The sequence below is a fragment of the Cyrtonyx montezumae genome, unplaced genomic scaffold (genome assembly GCF_038088225.1).
Source record: "Cyrtonyx montezumae isolate F1298 unplaced genomic scaffold, pur_monq_1.0 scaffold_19, whole genome shotgun sequence".
NCBI classification, from domain to species: domain Eukaryota; kingdom Metazoa; phylum Chordata; class Aves; order Galliformes; family Odontophoridae; genus Cyrtonyx; species Cyrtonyx montezumae.
This window is the reverse complement of record NW_027071925.1, coordinates 8,117,945-8,140,141: the sequence shown is the minus strand read 5'-3', so window position 1 is coordinate 8,140,141 and position 22,197 is coordinate 8,117,945. Positions and strand designations below refer to the sequence as shown.

At 45.1% G+C, this 22,197-nt stretch overlaps 1 protein-coding gene across 1 annotated transcript in view; it reads left to right on the top strand.

Annotated features, from left to right (window-relative positions):
• The window catches only part of HLF (HLF transcription factor, PAR bZIP family member), a 28,293-nt gene extending 6,409 nt beyond the window's left edge, over positions 1–21,884 (top strand). The window contains exons 3-4 of the mRNA XM_065735480.1: positions 18,417–18,637; positions 21,652–21,884. Of these exons, the coding sequence (XP_065591552.1) occupies positions 18,417–18,637; positions 21,652–21,867 (437 nt within the window). The 3' untranslated portion in view covers positions 21,868–21,884. The remainder of the gene's footprint in view (positions 1–18,416; positions 18,638–21,651) is intronic.
• The last annotated feature ends 313 nt before the right edge of the window (positions 21,885–22,197 follow it).

Below are 22,197 nucleotides of genomic sequence, written 5' to 3'. Positions count from 1 at the left end.
TTTTCGTTAGAAAAGAGTACTTTAAAGTGTTATGAAATCAGAAGCTTGGTTGGCATTTTGCTTTGCATGATATTGAAATTGTTAGCTTGCTTCACTTTCATAAAATATATTGCAATATTTTGTCTGAATTTTACAAAAGATGTTAAGAATCGGGGAAGTGCATTTCAATTAAGTTATATTAAAGAAAGAGCTGCAGTTCAATCGATTCCATGTGGAATAGATGGTGGGGGAAAAAAAGCAAACACTTAAACCTCAAATCCTCTGGTAATTAGTGGAGCAAGTTGTACATGAGGATTAAGTATAGAAAACAAATGTTGAAGTGCACATCAGTGTCAAAATGAAAGCATGATAAACAGATTCTGTGGCTTTTATGTGCATTTTTTCCATGAAGCTGACAGCACTGAAGAAGCATGAAAATAGCATTAAAGCAGCTTCCTGTTGAGAAGTTGAGCTTGGACATGAGAGCTTCAGACATAATGTGGGGAAAGCTAATGCAGGTAGGTGAGGCAGCACGTGCTGTAGTGTTTTGTTGTGGTTTCCTTCTGTTTGGGCTCTTCAGAGCCCTGCAGCTTTATGCAGCTGAGATGCCATCCATCACGTTTGAAATGGGTTAGTTATTGTTCAGCCTCTCACATTTTCTGATTGTACAGATTGTATAGGGATTGTATGGCTACGCTCCTATGTTCTGTGCTCTGGCTGAATTAAATCTTGCCAGGGCTAAAGCTGGCTCAGACTTTCACTTGCTGAGCTTCTCTGATGTGTAGCCCTTTGGTTTAAGGGTTCTGTGTTTGACTTTGAGAGGAACAGCTGTAGCTCTTCATCTTACTGCTCGTTCGTGTTATTTGCTGTTTAATGAAAACAGGCAATGAGAATTTTGACAGTCTTTGCTCATATGCTTGTGTTTTGGTGCATTGTCCCATGCAGGATAGAAGAAGAAAATCCAGATTGCATTGGGGTCCTGGAAATCTCAGGTATTTGTTAACTGAAGCACAAATCTGGATTATTGCTGGAAGGTGCCTGTAGATCACAGGTGCTACAAGCAGCTGCTAGAGAGACCTGCAGCTCATCTGCAGTGAGGTGTTAGCTATTGGGGTGTATAAGCAGAGAGGCAAAAGTGCACTTCTTGGCGAAGATTGGTTGAGGATGGAGAATGGTTTAGAGAAAAGTTCTTTTCCAATTAGCCTCAGGGAGCTCAGCTTGCTATAAATTCTTTGTGCTGGAACGTGGCTGTGGACAATAGGTCAAAGATTAAGTAATTCATTACAGAGCTGGTTGGTACTCCTGAACATAATAAACGAATGAGCAGAGCTTTCCATCCAGAGCGAGAGCCATTACCTTGGGTGGCAATGATTGGACCTTAGTTTTGTTTCTGAAACGTTTGCAAGGTTCCCTGCTCCATTATAGCTGTGTCCACGTGCAAGAGCTGTGTTTGAGGTGACCTGGTGAGCACAGCAATTGTGATAGAGGAACAAATTAAAGGTGGTTTAACTGTAACTGCTGGTAACTTGAGATCCTAAGGAGACAAGGACTGAATTTGTAGATTGCATTTTGGAAAACTGAAAGAACAATAATGTGGAACTTCTAAACACAGAGTATTTCTTCAGAGCTCTGTTTTATGGGGCATCCAGTGTTTTAACAGAGAGATTAATGAAACAGTAGTGCTAAAACTTCTTGTAGAAGCCTTCTTTACACAGGGCTGCAGAATATAAAGCGTGAGAGGGACTGCATTGAAATTAAGGAGGTGATTTCAGATAGTTCAGACGCCTTCACAAACTCACCCATGCAAGATACAGAAATGAGACTTCAGCAAGAAGGCTGTTTCAAAAACAGCTGTGTGCTCAGCTTCTAAAGCCTTGTAAGTGGGAGCCAGGCACTTGGAAGTAAATCCTGTTCCTCATCAAAACAGAGAGGGTTAAACTGACTTAATTTGAAGGGCCCTGCAGCAATCAGACGTACCACTGTTCCCTTTTGTGCTACATAGTGGAAGTGCAGATGTTGCTGACGTCTGCAATCCCTGCAGCTGTGGCCTCTCGTTGCAGTGTGGGACATTTGGCCAATTTATGTATGTAAATCTTGCAGCTCCGTTACTTGCAGTCGTAGATGGGCGGTGGGATTTCTTATTTTTGCCTGACTAGCTGTGAAAATGAACCTTACCCATTCATCCTAGGTGTGTGTGGCCTCTAGCACGTTCCTGATCATAGTTTGAGTGGTTTTTTTACCAAAAAGTAAAGACAGTTGGAATTTGGAAGAGATAATTACATGGCTAAAATACGGTGAAAGTAGATGGCTGGATAAGATAGGAATGTGCTAGTGAGCAGGAGAGCTGTGGGGATGTAAATGTGCATTTTTCTGTGTCAGAGAATTTACATAAGACCTTTAAAATGCTTCATGTGTGTGAAATGTCTGTGAGAGCTGAGGCCCTATGGGTACCATGAGATGTTGTGATTCACTTTGAGAAACCAACCTGTGAGAAGCTAGGTTTTACTGGGGAGGGGGTAGTGTCCCAGATGTCTTTCCATCATTACTTTCCTTTGAAATCCTCATTTCCGGGAGTCTTGCCGTTACATGACTCTGAGGTTTCATTTAAAAATAGAAATTAGAAAAGCAGCTATAGGGTTTGCAGGCAGGATCCTGAATGGGGCTAAATCCAGGGAAGGGAATGATCTGGATCCTCTCTGAAGTTGGGCCAAGTTATTTCACCTAAAACCCGAACCTCTGTGCCACCTTGCTGTATCCTGTGCACCCCAGCTTGAAACTCGCTTGCAGTCAGCCAGGTTTAAATGTGAGGCCTGTTATCTTATCACAGTTATTGCAGTATCACACGTGGGCAGATGTCCAGGTGACCTTATGGATGTGTCTTGCCATTCATTCTTCGCAGCGCGTTTCAGCCCGGCTGCTCTGCACAAAGCTCCCTTCTATGGCTTGGGCTAATCAGCACAACTTTCCACCAGGGTCTGGGGCAGAGGTAGGTTAGAACTGAGTGGGAAACACTGGACAAGTGAGAGTGGGCTAAAGATGTTCAGGGATCAAAGAGAAAAGTAGGTCGTGGCAGGGTCTGTGTGCTCAAGGAGGAAAGGGGGAGCGGGAGCGAGGGGAAGACTTGTTTTCCTATTGGCTTTTCAAAGTTGTGCAATGTAAGAATTGGATTAACCTGATATGACTTTGTTTTTCTGCCAGATTAGATATGTTGAGTTTCTTGGCATTGTGAATTGTACAGTACATTGTGTGCTGTAAATATGGGTGTGTCGGGATAAAGCTGTAATGACACAACATGCTTGCAGTATAATACAGCACTGCTGGGTGGACTCTCCTGCTCCCTTAGCACCCCGTTCCCTCTACCCTGAGCACACACACTTGTTGGGGCATTCAGACATCTGTTAGAACAGTTCTGCTCTCTGCTTCCAGCCCAGCATTGGGATGATCCCATCCCCTTTTTGGCATGGTAATGCTTTATCCTGAAGCTCCATTTTTGGACTGGCATCACAGAGTGGTATATGCTGTATGAAGTGACTTCAGAAATATTTTTATAAAGCTGCGTGAAAAAGACACTAAAGAGTTTCATCCTGCTTTCTCTGAATTAAGTTAAATAAAGTTTAAAATAAAAAGCAATGGTAATGTATCTCAATAATATAAGTCAAAGACATTGCCTTGAGCTCAACTGAGTAGTTTAGATACAGATCTGAAATAACTGAGTTCCCTGATGCTTGAAGTTCATCGTTTTGGATGTCTTAAGTAAAATTTTCACAGCTGTATGTATTTGCTCAATTATTTTCTTGTCTTCCTCACTTCGTGAGATAATTAATTTGCTGTATCCCATTTTCTGTGCTGGGATAGCCCCATGGAGGAGCCCAGTTCCCTTTGTTTGAGGGCTGGGGTAATGAATGGCATCCAGCTGAGGCAGTGAGCAGGTAGCTCAGGATGGGTGATCAGAATTAAAGCCTGGTCAACTGATGAGCATCACTTTGAGGACTTGGAAGGAGTGGGCAGACTTCAGGGGGTGAAGCTGTAGTTTCATTCCTGCTTCCCATTTCCAGCCTTCCCCGGGGCTGCAGCTGCCTGAGCCAGGTTGTCACAGGGGATGGTGGTTGGCACACACTGCCCTCTGTATCAGTGGGAGTGCAGTGGAAAACGAGGGATTAATTCCCCCATGTAGTTGAGTCTGTTTTCTTGGGAGAGAAGAGCGTTAGTATAAAACATGAATTGAAGTCGGATCCCAAAGTTCTTGTCGTGTCACTTACCTGCATCAGGTATAATACCTATAATGCCTTACTCTAATTCACATGGGGAAGAAAAGGGGATGTGCTGATAAGATGTAGGTTTTTCTGAAGGGGGATTAGGCTGTTCCTTACGGTGGTTGAGTCATTTGTTAATAGTAGTACAAATAGAGTAAATGGGAGCAGAAGATTGACCTCAACACCTGCATGACTTAGCTGTATCCTTAATTGGGAGAATTAGCAAAGAGTGCAACGTGTTTCAAGTTAACCCACATAGCCACCTTTAAGAAGGTTGAACCACGAGCCTGCAGTTAGTTACAGGTGTTGGACAGCTGCTGTTTGGGTGTCTATGATATATACCTTAGCTGAGCTGGTGCTTCAGTGGTGAGAAAATCAGAGGCCAGTGTCCAGACCGTGAGACCCAACATCCATCCGTCCCAAATCACGTGGCTGATCTCCGTGGGAGTGGACTTAGTGCCAGGTTTAGGCAGTGCTTTTCCAAACTGTCTTTAGCTGCTCACTTTTCTCAGTGTGACACAGTTGAAGTCATTGTTGAACGTCCTGGTAGTCTCCAGAAGCTAAGCTGTTTTAAACACGTGAAATGAAACCTTTAGCCAAATAGAGGGAAGGAGCTGGAGGTATAATTGTCAACTCATGTGTGTCTCTGATTTCAGCAGCTGCTGCACGTGTCTGGGTTATCATTTATTTCTGTTAGAAAGTAAACAAATCTCACTTTTCTTATGTACCCTCATGAGTGCTTCATCTAAGTTGCTCTTATCTGCAGCAGGGATGTACTTCTGAGGTCTTGTGTTCGGAGGCTTTTCTTTCTGCTTCTACATGCTACATGCTCTCAGGAGTCACGTGCATCCCTGATGCTGGCCAGGGATGCTGTTTATCTCTTCCAGAGTCAGTTATTTGGAAAAATTATTATCACTACTATCAGAATACACTAGCTTATCAGTGGGACAGCTCTTAGCCTGTTATTCCCTGTATGTTTTGGGGTTTGATTCCCTTGGCCAAATTGTATCTCTATTTCATGAATGCTCCTCTCTGTTCAGTGCTAGTACCCAGTGGCTGTGTAAGTATTGTCTGCAAAATCTGAGCACTGGGGTTATGTCCTACCATCACGTGCACACTTTACTGGGCCAAATCCTGAGAGGCCTAAGTACCTCTGACACTCCTGAGTGTGGGGTTTGAAGTTGTTCAGTGTTTCACCCTTCTGAGCTCTCCCAGGAAGTTCTCCTAATCCTTTACCGTGGAGAATTTACCATTTCCTTTACAGTCAGCTCCTTTCAGGGGATACGTGCCCAAGAAGCTGGTGATATTTAACTCCCATGCAGTCTACGTGCATGCACAGTGCTCAGCATCTCTGCAGGATGTGCTGTGCCCTGGGAGCCCAGCTAACGCCTGCATGGAGGACAGCTCTGCCAACACGTGTTGAAGCAAAATCCTTAAGTGATGATTTTTTTCTGCTGCCCTTCAGATTATAGTCCGTGGCTTGTTGTTTCCCACTTTCTCACGTTTTTCCCAAAGCTGCTGGTGTGTACAGTCTGAAGATCACATTTACCCAACACAAGGAAATCAGCTTGGCCTGACTGGCTTCTTCATCACGTGGCTGAGAATGTGTTCACTCTGTTCTGCCAGACTATGGCTAGCTGAGCAAAATACAGTGAAGCTCTGGGCTCCTGGCCAAGCTTTTATTTCACTTTGGAGCTTACAGCCACATATTTGCTGTTTGGCAGGACATCCACTGGGGTATATTTGGATAGTAATCTAGCATTGTTTTGCTGCTTTTTTTTTTTTTGCTTTTTTTTAATGCTCAAGTAGTATAATCCCAGCACTCACTTTGGCCAATCTTACTCTGCTTCTCCGTGTGCACCGTTATGTACGTGCACTCGAACTTGTAGTCGTGACCTTTGGTAAATATAAGTCAAAGCAATTAACTTTCTTTTATTGAAAAATTCTGGATGTCCTACTCTTTGCCCCCTGTGTGCCGATAACAGAGCTATGTTGTTACTCTTTCCAAGATCAAAAGCTTCACCAGGGTTTGATTGAAGTCCAGTTATGGAAGGAAGCAGCTTTGCTGGAGCTCTGAAAATAGCTAATTGTTAAAATAACAGAGTCTGTCCTTGTGTGTCTTTGTAATCTTTAAAACTGCATTTTGGGGGAAGAGAGGGGTTTTAAAGTAAAAGTATTTGCAAATGTCTTGGAAATCAGAGTGTGCTCTTAGAGGAACAGGCGTTCTGCTCTGAATGTCAAAATTAGTGCTGTTCTCCACCCCAAGCTTGCCTTCCTCTGATGCTGTTTGCATGCAGCCTAGCCGTTGAAGGAGAATAAAGCTGGATTTGATTTTTAACAGTACGGAAGGCTCTGGGTTTTGGGGGGATAAAGGCTTTGTGATGCAGGCTCATTTATTTCTCTGAAACAAAAATGGCCTTTTTGAAATACAGCATGTTTTGGAAAGTTGGCTCTGGGTTTGAAACCCCACTGTCTCTGATGGCACCCTTGAATGAAAAAATGGTACAAAAGCACAAGGCTTAGGAAAGGGGTGCAAAGCAGCATTGCCAGCAGCAGTGTTGGAGGAGCAGTTCCAGCTTTACGAAGGGACATCTCTTGAAGGGTGTGGGTTTTCTGTTGGTTTGTTTCACGTAGGCAGAACTTGGCCTGCAAGTCTGAATTTAGTTGTTTTGAGCTAACAAACACTAGCAAAAACTTACATACGTTTCCCCAGATAAATGTGTTGTACTGTAACACATCTATTTACAGATGTCTTCTCTTAGTGTCTCCTGCATCCTGAGAGAGAAGAGAGCAGGCAGGAGGAACTCCAGGCACCAGGCTCAGCTGCTGTCAGTCACCAGTGCTTCATGCAGGGCAGCTTGCTTGGTGGGGACAGAACCCAGCTCACGTAAATTCCCCTTTATCAGAGTCAGTGTTCAGTTAATTGAAACATCAGGATGAATAAACAGGAGCTAAGATGACAATATGGAGGGTGCTCAATGAATCTTTTCCAGCATTTTGCACTGATTGTTAAGAGATGCTGCTTTGGTGATAACATATGCAAGACTTAATGGAGTTTTGAACTTATAGCAAGATTGTACTAGGGTTTCTCTCTTTCTTTTTTAATGCTATGTACGTAGCCAGACATCTTATATAGGGCATTTTAAATCCCTGTGTGAAAATCAACTCGTGTACTTTCTCTTTAGACAGCTGGACTCAGAAACACTAATTACTTGAGTAGAATCTTTGCATTATACATACATGGTGCTGAGTATTAAGCCCAGGGGATTGTACAGAGCCAGTGAAGCTCTATAGTTTATATGAACCTCTAGGACTGGAATTTTCTTAGCCCCGTGAACTGTTACCTGTCAGAATCTTGGTTTCTCACTCCATTTCATTTAGTCTTTATTCATTTGCCTCAACGTTTTTGAAATAATCTGGTAATTCTGACCATAAGATAGTTTTATGTCCCTAAAATACCCTGCCTGTAATAGTTCAGCTTTGTGCTGTTAGTGGGCTTGGTTGGGTCCTCAGTGTGCCAGCTGCTTCACTGCCTTCTGAAAATCTTAGTTGTGAAAAACCAGCCTTAGTGAGGGGTCCCTTGCTGGTCAGCTTAGAGCTGTTTATGCAGCAGCAGCTTTAGCCTGCTCAGGAGCAGCCTTGCCTGATCTCTAGGAGCTGCTGAAACTCATCAAGCAAGTTCCTGTTAACCAATTAGCCAGTTAAGCAGAAAGAGGAAAGGTGTTTCTCCTGCTTGGTTTTTTTTTTTCCTCTTTGTGGAGTTTAACCTGTTCTTCCCCAGGATTCAGATGTTGTGGACGTTTGTAACACTGAAATAATAGCAAGGAGAGCCAGAAGAGGGTTAGGAAAGGGGTCTCCAGTCCTGCAAGGACTGAGCTGTGTCAGTGTATATCCCTCAAGCAGGCAGAGACATGCAGTTTCCAGTACAAATCAGGAGAGCTGCCATGAGCTGAGTCCTACCTAGTGCTCATCAGCTGGCTCTTTGTCTTGTGTTTTAATGAAATCTTTACCAAAAAAAAAGCCGCAGTACTCCGAATCCCAAACCCAGTAACGAGGTTCATCACTGCTAGGACAAATCTGTTGGTTCCCAAACTCTCCTGCTGTGCCTTGATTGGAAGACTTAAATTGCTTGCTCACCTAATAAATGCTGCAGACGATGCAACGTACAAAGAAGCTCTTGTTAGAGGGGTTTTAAATATGTGTTCAGGTGATACTGGAGGGCTTGCTTGTCCTTATCTGACCATCTCTGAAGCTGCTGGACAAGACAGTGTTTTAATGGCTGTCAGTGCTACATGTGTCTGTGATGAATTCAGAGGGATTGTCAAGTAACACTGCAGTTGTCAAACAAAGAATTTTGCTTGTGATGGCTGGAAATAGTAAATGGGTGGGGGGAACCTGGTGAAAAACTAGTCTTAATTCCAACAGAGGATGGGACGATTAAGTGACTTTCATGACTGCCATAACAAGTGATAACTTGATGAAGATTCTTCCTTCTTCCTTCCTCTTGCCTGTCCAAGGAGCTGGCTTCACAAGCAGCAGCATCTCTGGGGGTTCTGTGACGCGGATTGAGGCCTTCTTCCAGGAAATCAGCTTTCTTTGATTCGCATTGTTTTCACAATGCTCGTTAGTAATACGTGTTTGAGAATAATACATCTCTGCCAAATTGGTTTGAAATTGCCCAGCAGCTGAAAAAGCTGGGAGGAGGCTCCGCAGGCATGCAGAGCCCAGTCACACAGAACTCATCTCTGTAAGAAACTGAGCTCAAGGGCAGTTGTCGAGTACTGGGGCACTGAAGTGAAGCTTGTGGACTGACTGGCACATGTAAAGACCATTTGATATCTTAACAGCAAATGTAGCCTTACCCAGGGCCACAGGGTACTGCTTCTGCCCACTGAGTACCCAAAGCCCTCATCCAGGCAGTGAGATGGAGGACAAGGCTGGGCAAAGTTGTGGTGTTGCTGAGCCAGGGAGCTGCAGGGCAGGGTGCCTCCCGATGCCCAGCACGAGTTTTGAACTGGGTGAAAAAAGGAGCTCTGCTTCAATAGGTGCTTCTGCCAGGCCACGGGTTAAGAGGGTGATGCGAGCAAGCTGAACCACATACTGTGTGCAGTGGATGGGAAGTGCTGGGTGTAAGTGGTGTGGAATGTACGTACGTAAATGAGCCTGGGCACGGGGAGGAAAGGTGTTCCCACCTGGGAGTGGATTAGTTACTTCTGGTGCAGTGCACGAGGATGCACAGTTAGCTCCTGCAGGAGGAACATGTTAGAGGGGGCACAAAGCACCTTCGTCGTGAGACCTGCTCTTAACTTATTTCTGACCCTCTGGAGCACCGTGGATCTCATTGGTGCTGTTTTCTTTTTCCCTTCTGGGTACATAAAGGGAGAAAAATAAAAACATTACAGGCTTCATTGCATTTTAAAAGTATTTATGTGGTGCAGCTCTGTTTTCTGCAGTTTTTTATATCCAAAATGCAGGCTTTCGAATAGAAGAACTGCGTATCTGAATTTAAGATAAAATAAGATGATCTCCCTGACAGAGACAGTAGAACTGATGTGATATGACAGTTGCTGTAGCAACACCACCTACCTCATGAAAATCAGAGTTAACAGGAATGTAAAAGGTAAAGCCCACATAATTTTCCAGGCCTGTGAATCGCTGCTGCCCTCAGTTTGCAGTGCCTTCCAACTCTCCAGTGTTTCTCTTTTCACTTGGGCACGGATGTACCTTCTGCATGGCTGGCTCCTGCTGCCCCATCCCACATTGGGCAGGCCACGTGGTGGAGCCTGCAGTGGCTTTGTGCATGCATGACCACCATGAATAGAGGAGGAAACGTGTGGGATTGAGGCCTCTCCAAAAACCCTCTGGGAAGGCTCGGACAACAGAGTGCTGTAAGACCTATGCTGTACTGCAGGTGGAGAATACAAGTGTCTCTGTTAAAGAAAATCTTCAGTGCTGAGACACTGCTTGAAAATTGTTTGGTGTATCTGGATTAACAACTAATTCTGTAACCTGCAGCTGTGGCTACTGCAAGGAGAATACTGTATTAAAAACAGGCTTCATGCAGTTGAGGTTACCACTCGCTTACGGTTTTCTTACCGATAATTTTCAGAAAACAGAGCCCAGTTTGCTTGCATTTATTCTAAAAACGCAGACCCGTTTGTAACGCTCCCATGAATGTGAATTGCTGAGGGATTTGCCAATTTGTGTTGCCTTCAAGTTTACATTCAAACAGTATAATATTTTTATGAGTGCTTGGCACTGGAGGGCCAAGCTGCGTGTGACTGCAAAAAGGAAAATCTTTATTACCTGTGAATTGGATCACGACTGAATTGGGTAGTTGATGTGCTACAGAAATCTGTACAGCAGCTACAAAGAAACGTGGCCTCACCAGTAATGTCTGCGTGCAACAGACTGTTCTGGAATTTTCCCTAAGCCTCTGTTATGTGCTCCCTTCCTCCTCTGACCCATTTTCAGACTCCAGGATGACTGATGCATTCGTATACCTTACAATGGAAGTCATGTATCTCTCACCCAGTTCTGGTGTCCAAGAAGGGGACGTCCATGCACCCTTTGCTTCCTTTGTGCTAAGTGAGGATGACATTAGCATGTAAAAGCAAACCGGACTTGTGCTGTAGCAAACCAAGTACGGGTTTTGAAACGTTGCTGTTCTTTTTTTCCTGCTTTTGTTGCAAGTGGAGAGGGAAAAAAATGTATTGTCTTACTTAGAAGGTTAGGGAAACAGCATGTCCTCATTCTGACAACCCTGCTTCTTAAAATGTGGTTATAAAAATCACGCTTTGTAAAGTTTTGCCACCTGAAGGGTGTACTTTGTTGTAGTGAACAAGAAATGTAAGTAAAACCAACAGCTAGTGAGCAGCTAGTGCCAGTTTGTGTTGTGTGCAGAACAGGTCAGAAGAGAAGGCGGGATTTGCAGGCTGCTGTAACTGTGCCCAGTGACCCCTTTTCCATACAGGAGACGTTCAGCCAGCAGCTGATAGCATCTGTTGTCCATCTCTCAGGTCTGCCATTGCCTACTGATGGGGAGTTAGAGGAAATGTACCTGGTTCACGTGGCTTTGCCATGCCATTGCAAATCTCACTCAGCTGTGTTTTGATAACACACCCAAGCAGGATCGGCTTGGGTACTAGAACTGGGTAACAGATACATGACTCATGAGTGGCATATGCTGGCAGGATTACATGGTGGCTTTGCAAGACCTGTTTACTGACTGGGAGCGTGCTGTCCTGGATGTTCATTAGCCAAATAGATAGAGCAGAGTGAGAGGAGCTTGGTCTGGAGTCTTGCAGAGGACATTGGCAGTGACATGAATGCAGCCTGAGTACAAGTTCTCAGAGTGATATTACACTTAAAGGGTATTTATGGATGCCATATGAAGCTTGTATCTAAAGCAGGGGCTCAGTTAAAGTGTACTGTTAGTGGACTGATTTATTAAAGCTGGGTCTAAGGAAGGAAAAACGGACCTCTGTCTCCTTCAGAACAGGTTAACAGTTATGGTGCTTTTCTGGAAGTTTCCCTTTCAGAAACAAATTGTACTATCTCAGGATCCTTACTGTATGTGAATGACGTGCAAGAACTTGTCATGAAGCTCCAATGCACCAGTAGACACCAGTGTCTTGACACCAAAATTAAGTATCTGCATGAGCATGCTTTCCTACAGCTTCCCTTCCAGCTCTGTCCCCAGTACATGTCCTCTTGGCCTATCTGTGTAGGGAAAGCAGCACCCCACAAAAAATCAGAAAGCCATTTTAGAGGCTCTTCAAGGATTTGAAAAGGGGAATCCCTGTGCATTGTCCCAGGATCAAAGGAAACCCCTTATTCTCTGTGTCTAGCAGTTGTGCAAGGGAGTTGTTCAGAATGGAAACGACTTCTTTCAGCATCCTGCAGTCAGGCTGTAGGGGCCAGTTTGGGAAGGAATAAAAGTCTGATTTCCTGGGAGCTGCCAGGAACAGGACCTCACGGAACAAAGTGCTGTCTTCACACAGGTTAAAGAGTATATAAGAGTATAAATCTCAGAGAACAGCAGAGTGGTAAGTCCGAAAGGCATCGTTGAGAATTTCACCTGGTGATCCCTTTTGGAAGGGCACAGGAGTGTATTGCGTGCACATAATGCTAACCATGTGCAGGAGTTGCAAATTCAGGCCCTCCAAAGCCTGCAGACAGTGACACAAAGCCCACATGTGCAGCTCCAGATAGTGCAGCCCCCTCCTTTCCCTGCTCTGAGACAAAGGCTTTAATTGCCTTATGTCCTCCTCTTTTTATCCTTTGAACGCAGAGGTCAGAGCAGCTCTGGGTTGAATCAGGGCTGCACCAGGAAGGAAGCTGTTGTCTGTAGGATCCTGGATCTTGACCTCATTTGCTGCAGATGTGAGAGGACATGGGGAACTAAGAAGGAGAAGTCTGGCAGCACCCCTGCACTTGAACTGAGCACGGGGCAGAGCTGCTGGGGCTGTGGGCTGGGAGCACTGAGCTCTCCTGCTCCTTTCCTCTCTTCCAGGACAGAGCACTAGCACTGTGCAGGGAAAAGTTGGCCAGAACTTTGTAACAGGTTCAAAACAAAGTATTTTTGCTGAAACTTTTTTTTTTTTTCAGGAAGCTGTGGAATCATTCTGGCAGAAACATGAATTGGCACATTCAAATCCAAACAGAATGGCTGAAATCTGGCAAAGCTCTAAGAAACTGAAGACAGCATCCTCTAATGGGAAGTGTCAGGCAGTCTTAATAAGACTACCAGTCCTGCCTGTAATAATACTGCAGAGGCCCAGAGCGGGAGGCACGCAGTGCTGAGAGGGGAAATGACAATTCCTTCGTAATTGAATGCACGACATTTGTAAACAGTGCTGGTATCTCTTAGAAGTACACGTTTTGAAAGCACTTCTTAACACTTAGTGTGGGTTAGGAGCAGTGCATGTGTTATGGTTGCGCTGGATTACGATGCTCCTTTCTGCAGGAAAGGTTGGCAGTCATCCCACATTCCCCAGGCTCGAAGTTGGGGAAGACAAGAAGTAGAAGAGTATCTGCTCTGGGTTGGAGTAGTGGTCGAAATGCACTTGTCTGTTGCTTTGGAAGAAAATAAAGCTCCTGTAGGAATTGCTTCCATAAATGCACCCAAGGGTGAGCTCTCACCTTCACCCCAGGCAGTGTGGCTGGGAGCTGAGGCACCCGTTAGAGCAGATGTTGGTCTTAACAGCCATGCAGATGTTTCAGGGCCAGGAAGTCACTGAAATCAGATAGGAAACTAAAATGTAGCTGATGATGTTGTAACTGAGGAACTGTGACCTGACAAGGTATTGTCTGTGGTTAAATGCTAGCCTCCAGAACGCTATTCTTACTTTACTTCACTGTCTGCTTGGTTCTTAGGCCTGTCCTGCCTCCTGAGCTCTCTCAATGCACAGAACAAAGCAGACTTTCGCCTAGAGGCAGATGGAGTTAATGCAGAAATAGACAGCAGATTAGTCTGGGACAGTCTGTGATTTGGAGTGAGAGAAGTATCCCAAAGAGCTGGCCAGCCTCCAGCAGGATAAAAGGTTTGGAAATGGTATCAGCAGAGCTGTGGGGTTCTCCAGAGCAGCTCTGGGTGAGGATTATGTGTCAGTGCACTTCCACACTGCATCACAATACTGACGTACCCAAGGGACCTTTATGTAAAGACAGATGATCAGCAAACATGTATTTTCTCTTTGGGGTGTTAAATCGAATGAGAAACTCCTCTTTTCTCTCCTTCATTGTATGTGTAAAATATAGGGGAAAATATTTGTATTAGAACATCTTCACTTCCCTTTCTTTTCTCTTCTCAGCTGCTGTTTTCCAGCCAGCTGCTGAACAGATGAGAAGTGTGGAAGGGCTGTGAGAGAGGAGATTTTCTGAAGATCAGGCACATTTCTATGGGAGTTGAATGATTCAGAATTGCGTTCTACATAATTCATCAGGGATCTCCTGCAATACAAGTAATAAGTCTGTCAAGTAGTGGTACAGTTGAAGAGGTTATTTCCATCTTAACTCTGCTAGGCACAGCTGGAGGCAGGATGTTTTAAAGAGGGAAATTACGAGTCAGGGTTCCGTGATCAAACTCCCCACAACACCGCCGTGCTTTGGTTTTATAGGTACACAAAAGTACTGTTGTATATGAAGGTAGATAAAAAAGCTACTGTACTTTTGAATTGTGCATTGTAATTATTGCAAGCAATTAAAAGCTGCTCTTTTTTTTTTTACCAGCCACTCAGTGACCTAGATGACACGAGTGAATGGCTTCGGTCCATTTCTCTTTGAACAGGGAACCACACCGAAAATATTACCATTACGTTCAGCTTCCTCGCTGGCAGTCTCTACTGGGAGGAGAAGGACTGAAAGGGTTAGAACAGCCAACTTTCTTTCAAGTCCTTCCTTCTGGAAAATTTTCTGCTATCGCTAATGTGAGCCAGAGCAGCACCAAGAGCATTAGCAGAGGCAAGCTGCTGGGGCAGCCACAGCTGCTGGGGCTGCCAGAACCTGCTGACTTCTCTGCTGGGAGCCACCTGGAGCTGCGTCTGTCCTGGCAGACTGTGCTGCTGGAGTGGAGCTCTGCGAGCGGGAAGGTTTCCAGACAAAAGGCCAGTGTTGACATAGTTGTGGTCTCTCCAGGCCACGGTTGAGACACATCACCGGGGTGGTATGAGGGGAAGTTTCCATTAACCATTGTTCCCAGCTTGCTTCCACCACCGCTGTGGCGTTCTGCAGCTGGATTTCCAAAAGAGCTCAATGCTCAAGAGCTCCCATTTCAGCAACTTAAATGGAGGGGCTAAGATCTTTCCAAAACACTTAGCAATCGTCGGCCCCCATTGAGAACAAAGCTAAGCACATTAAACAGCCCAGCCACTTTGCTCTTGCTAAAACTTGGAGTGTTTAAATAATAGTGAGACTGGCAGCAAAGGCATGTGGCTGCTGATGCTGAGCAGCAGGGGCTTTACCTTCACCTGGCCTCATGCCTAGCACTGGAGGCATCCTCCTTGGCTGATTCCTCGCACATCGTGGCCCCTGACCGGCCCTCTCTCGGGATGTTGTGACAGCTGTGAAGCTTGCTGATGCGAGGATTAGTCGGCTGCTAGGCACATGACGTTCAGATTGCTGTTCTTATTTGACCTACCTCTGATTGCGAGGAATTCAGTGCATAAAAATAACACCCTGAACAAATTTGGCAGAAGGATGCACAGCTAAAGTGCCATGCACACAGAGGGAGAGGGGGTTGAGAAGCAGTGTAACATGAGGCCACGTACTGTACTTGTGCAGGAGCAGCAGTGCCAAGTCCAGCGCAGCCCACGCTGTAGTCTTAGGTTACGATGAGTTCCAGCACCACATAGATGCAGTGGCCATTAGCCAGTAAACTAACGAAGACAGGTTCCTGGCTTGCATTATTGGCAAAACTTGATAGAATAAATACAGAGACACAAAGTGCCAGGAGTTGCCTAATGTAAAACACTGGACAAGGAAATACTGGTTTTTCTGCCTGGCGTTTCATCCACCCTCATTAACTCTGTTGTGCTCAGCGGAGTTCCCGATCATCTGCAGAGCAGAGCACACCAGAGCAGACAGCAAACACAGGCTGACAGAGACGTGCAGGTGGTGGGAGCCCGTGAATCTCTTCCTGCCTAACAGTCTTCAGGCTCCTAGGTGATAATGCTTAGCTGTGTGCATAATTTTTTCAGGCTCTGCATTAGTGAACAGCAGTCAGATTTACTGAGCCTTGCCTTGAAGGTCCTGAAGGACCTTTAGTACTGGGAGCTTGGACTGGGCAAAGCAAAGTTCATGCAGGTGGGTAACAAGGCAGGGTTGTGGTTACTGCACGTTCTTCTCCCACATTACTTGGAAATGCAGTGCTCTTTGTTTTATTGATTTGTTGTTTTTGTTGGGTATTTTTCCACCAGACAAACTGCAACACTTCAATATCCCGTGTTTAAAAGGAGCTTTTATCTCCTTTCCTTCTTTAGAGAGATCTTGTAAAATTTCATTTACAAACCTCATATAATTGTGTCATATGGTGCTTTGTAGATCAAGGATAATACGTGAGCTGATAGCCTGTACCTAGAACTTCAGCAGCTCTGCAATACCAGTGCTTCTGCTGAGGGCAATTAGAAAGCTGGGGCAAATTTCACAGTCTGCACGACTTTTAGAAACGCCCTGCATGCTCACTGAAAATATTGTAAAGCATCCAGAGATGGAGTCTTGCTTCATTTTTATCTGTGTTACAGAAGTTGCTAGATTTGTACGTGCATATTTCTGTATATTGGTCTGCATTAAAGAATATCAGGCTGCTCTGATACAAGCATGCTAACATCAAAGGAAGCTTTCCTGCATTTAATCCTTTAAATAAGCCTGTTTCTGCCAGCCCATGTATCTGGAATGAGATTAGCCATCCATTTAAAGCAAGGTACAAAAATGTCTCGGTTTACTGAGCCTTCTGGGCTGGCTTTAAAACAGTTAATAGTTTGGATTTCCCCACCACCCCCTTTCAAGTCTTAATAGCTTCAACACCAATTAATCAGTGTTATCCCCAGGTCTAGCCAAAAAACCTTCCTGCAAAAGCTGCCCACAAGTGGAGTCCCATTGCCTGTGTCCCTTGAGGTGGTCTGCACCTGCTGGGCCTCAGCTGGCCAAGATGGGCTGAGACATCACCATCCCATAGCTGCCCAGACCCTGGGCCGTGGCCACGTGGCACACACTGCTGCTGGGCTCCTTGAGGAAGGCTGTGGGAAGCCCTGCTCTCAGCACCAGGCCTTGGCAGCAGCGTGCCATGTCATGCAGCACAGGAGGAAGCAGATGAATTCTTTCCTCTTGCTCTCTCATACAGATATATATATTAATCGAATAACTTTGATCCTCCTTTTTCTTCTCCCAGGCCCTTACTAACCTTTCCTGGAAGCTGATTTTATCAGTGCTATTTTAAAATTGGGAGTTACAAAAGACAGGCTCCCTGTTAGTAAGCCCTGGTTTGCACAATGCAATTCCCCGGTGCATTTTCTGCTCAGTTCCAATATTGTTGCTGCAATCTTTTAGATTAAAATAAAACCTACATTGTTAACAGTGACCTTGATTTGGAATTAGAAATGACATTTAATGTTTACCATTTTGCACCGTAAATATTACAGATGCAGGCACGAATAAGGAAATATTATGCAGTCACAGGATGTCTGTGTAGATATTATGAAAGCCATCATCCTCTAAAGTCAAAGTGAATTAGCTAATAGCCGAAGTTATAAAAGAATATCTACTTCAATCGCAAGCTCTTCTGAAGTGTGTGAGGCTGGTACTTCTGAGGCATGTGAAAACTGCTGAAAATTCTGCCCGTGGGGATAGGCAGCTGACCTTAGGATCCTATTTTTGGAACCTTTGGTTGAGATTTTAAACTGGAGTTGTAGTGGGAATGGTGCCTGTGTTGGGGCTGTCACACTGGAGTCTTGAAGGCTGTGCTGAAGGTTAAAAAAAGAAAAGTAGGGGTGATAATAGTTCTTTTCTTGAGGTAGGCTCCTTTTAAATAGTTCTTATATACCATTAAAAGGGCAATAAACAGTGTAAGTAAGAGTTCTTCCATGTTTGTGGGGCATCTTCGTGGCCTGCTATGTTGCTGGTTTCCTTCATCGTCTTTAAAACATTGCCAGTAAGATTTCTGAGAAAATAGTTAGCACCTCCTTATCGGAGAGCTTTAGTACAGCTTGACAGTACACTCCCATGAGATTTTTTTTCCTATTGCACCTAATAACACTCTGAGATTCTAGAAATCTTTGTGTGAGAATAAGAGGGAAGATTACAGCGTAACGGATAAATCAGACCTGAATTACAGTACTTATGATTTGTTCCCGAGGCCGTGGTCGTAAGGCACAGGTTGGAGCAGTAAGTCCTCTGCCTGCACTTGAGTGCAGCTCTGTTGGGTTCATTGAGCCTAAATAGGCATGTGAGATTAGCAACCAGAATTAGGAACCAGTTTTGAAAATAATGGCGTGAGCATGTCTGGACGTGAGCATGCACCCTGCAAATGGGCAGTGTGGTACTTGACCGGAGTTGCTACCAAACTCACTGTGAAAGCTTAAAGAATTATTCATTGTGAAGTATTTACAGAGTCTTTAAAATCCACATTCACTGGTATTAGTTACACAGTTCTTCTAACGTAGCTGAATTCTTCCTTTATTTCTGTAGGTCAGATCTTGCCGACAAACCGAAACACACCGAGTCCTATTGATCCTGAGACCATCCAAGTTCCCGTTGGCTATGAACCTGACCCTGCAGATCTTGCTCTTTCCAGTATTCCTGGCCAGGAGATGTTCGACCCTCGTAAGCGCAAGTTCTCTGAAGAAGAGCTGAAACCACAGCCAATGATTAAGAAAGCTCGCAAAGTCTTCATTCCAGATGACCTGAAGGTAAATTGGAACTGGTGACGAGATTGTTCGCACACAAACCCTAAGACAGTTGTGCTCTCAGATACACGATAGGAGAGAGAATCTGTTTGCTCATGTAATATAAATCTGCCAAATGACAAATGACTTCTGTAGAATGAAACTGTCAGTGGGTCTCAGGAAGATTGAGGGGAGGATGTCCCTTATGTGTTAATCAACCGTTGAAATTCATATCGATATTAATTTCCTTTGTATGCCAGAAACTTCCTGCGTGACCTTGGACAAGCTTAATTTGTCCCATATTTCCCACTTACAAAACAGTCTGATCATGTTTCCTTTTCCTCCACCCTGTCTGGCTCATTGGCATAGTCTGCAAAGTCTTCAAGGAAGAATCCCTCTCTCACAGAGCTAGTCTGTGGAGACAGAATGAAGTATGTTTTGTCTTGTTTGGAAGCTCCTCTAGCTCTGTGTTTTAACAACAAATGGGAGCACTGCACTAAGTACTGTTAATTTTAGTGAAAGAATCTAAAGCTGTTTAAGGAACGTAGAAGAAAATTATTCTGCCAATAAGAATATTTTAATAGCATATATAAAACACAATACGATCTTTAAAAAGAAGCAGCACGCTCGCTTATGTCTCTCACCATTTCTGAGAAGACCAAAAGCTCCCCAGAAGAGAGCTGAACAAATTGATCAGCTGATTCAGTTTATCAAATAACTGAAAATTGTCATTATGTTCAAAATCTCCATTTATTTCCCAGCATGTGGTGGCCAGGAGGACCTTTTTATCAGAAGTAGTCGGTGCAGGGTTTCATCCTGCTGTTGCTCCCCAAGGTACAGAATGAAAGCCTGTTGGAAGAGGGAATCTTTGGCTGTGTGTGCAGAGAGGCCACGTGTGCTCACCGCAGTCCCAGTGTTAGGGAAAGAAGCTGATGCTGCTTGCTATTTTTATCCCTAAGGATAATGTGGTGCAAGCTCAAAGCGCAGAAAGCACAGTCCCGGTGGTGTTCAGGTGATAATGTTGCTTTCACTTTGTAATGTCCTCTGTTTCCATTCAGGAAGGTTTCTCTGTACCAGGCCGTTATATTTTCAGGCAGATTTTACTGTTTTTGATGCTCTGTTGGCGTTGCAGTGTACTGTGAGGTCTGCCTAAATGGAGAAGTTCAGTACAGAAATGGCTGCGTGGATGTAAAGAGAGGGCAACTTGTCTCTCTGTCATACGTCCTTCTGTGGCATCTCCCAGGTATCCTAGCTAGCCAGAGTTAGCTTTTGCCAAAAAAATACCTCGTAACAGAGGCAGGAAGTGTCAGTGTGTTGCATACAGCAGTGGAGCACACAAGTTTTCAGTCTTAAACTGAACTAGAATTTCGGGGTCATGTTTCCCTGAGATAATCACATCAGATGCCCTTGACTCATTCCAGAATGCTTGACCCAAGTGCTGCTTCTGCCCTGGCATGTGGAATGGCTGTTGAGTTCTCGGGGAGGGTAAGCAGATTAGACCAGTCAATCGTCTCTGGGTTGCATGTGATTTTGAAATGCCAGCCTTACCTCTTTTGGGCCTGGATTAAGGGATTTGCTGCAGCAATTTGTTAAAATAAAGATGGATGAAGCCTAGGTGGCACACTAATAAATTGCTTAAAGCTGATTTTTTTGGAGTGGAATGAGATGGGAAATTATAAACAAGATTTGGGTCATAGCTTTTTGCTGCATGCTTGTTTTTAAGAGGATTTTAGGGGGGGGGGGCTCCTATCTAAATGCAGGTGAAAAGCAATTTAGAGATACACTGGCTCCAGATCATCACTGCTGGACACCTCACTCAGCTAAAACAGTGTAAAGCAGTTGGAGAGTGCTTCTTGCTGTCCTTTTGCTCTTGCTTTGCCTTGTGCAAGCAGCAGCAGAAGATGCAGAGCAGCTGTATTAGCTTTGGCATGTTTCCTGCAGCAAGGCACAGGAGTGGGTGGTGTTCCCCTGCTCAGCAGGGACAGATGGCTCTCAGCTCTCACCCGGGAGATGAGGCTGTGCTACAGTGCTTGGTAAAACAGGAGAGCTGCACTCAGATCATAAGCAAATGCAGGCGTATAAAAATGGAAGGATGGTGCTGAGAAGGGAAGCTGGAGCTGTTCAGCTCAGCCAGGCAGTCCGAGGCTGAATGGCTGTGTCACTCTTTCTTCAGGGGACTGAATTACACTTTTTTGTTTACTGAATTGTTCTAGTTTTCTAGAGCTTAATTCACTTTCATAGCAACTCATCAAAAAGAGTTGAGGTCAGGTGAAATTGAGCCAAAAGTTAGAGCCTTTGATACACAAATATAACTGAAGTGATATCCTCGAGGCAGGTATTTTGGGGACGGCGCTTTGGGAATGCGTTGACTTGTGAAACTTTAGAGGTGAGCAGACCTATTTGTGGCAAATCCTTTTTACCTCACTGTCAGAGCCCACTGCAGGAACCTCTTTGCGGGAGGTACCAAAGCAGCCATGGATTCAGTTGTTCTGCCATTCCCAAATTGGCTTTGAGGCTGTGCCAAGGAGTCTTCTTCCAGTGACTCTCTGTTTTGGTGTGCAAACACAAACCCTTTGGGGTGCTGTAGTGGAAGCTCTGATCAGAGCACAGAGCCCAACAGCAGAGGACGTGGATGGTTCTGAGAAGCAGAGTGACCCAGGTGTTGGCTGGCAAAGAGGAGCAGGGCCGTATTTAATCAGCAGTGCTTGAGCAACCAGTTGGGAGTCATCACACACGTAGGTGTGGATGTGCTAACCAGGTCAGCACAGCTGGGAGCTGGGTCGTGCTGCCGGAGTATCGCTTTGGTTCTCCATGGAGGAATTCATTCATGTCTGTGGAAACATTTTGGCGGGAATGCCAGCAGGCCTCAGTGCTGGCTGGCTGTGCTGCGCCTTGTCAGGGCCCAGTGGGACACTGAAAGTAAGCAAAGTCACAGCAAAATCCCTGGGGCTGGGGCACCCTCATCCCGGGGGCTGCATGCAGAGCACATCCCTGCGGCCGTGTAACCTCGTTTGTGTGTCTGTGTGCTCCCTGAGCAGGACGACAAGTACTGGGCGAGGCGCAGAAAGAACAACATGGCTGCCAAGCGCTCGCGGGACGCGCGCCGGCTGAAGGAGAACCAGATCGCCATCCGCGCCTCCTTCCTGGAGAAGGAGAACTCGGCGCTCCGGCAGGAGGTGGCCGACCTGCGGAAAGAGCTGGGCAAGTGCAAGAACGTCCTGGCCAAGTACGAGGCGCGGCACGGCCCCCTGTAGAGTCCTGGGGAGGGGAGTGGGGTTTGTTGGTTTTTTTTCTTTTTTCCTTTTTTTTTTTTTTTTTTTTTTGTTGTTGTTTCGGTTGCGGGTTGAATCGATGGACAATGTGTTTCCTGTTTGATAGCACCACGCCCAAACCAACCTTTCTGTCTTCAGCACTTTACCAGAAGCAGAAACAAAACTGACTTAACGTTATATATATATATATATATATATAATTTTTTTTTTTTTCTGTTGGCGTGTGCGTGTGCCGGCATCTGTGTGTGCACGTGTGTTCACACCTCCGTGTGCGTGTGTGAGTGCGTGCGTGCGTGTGCATCTCAGCACTTC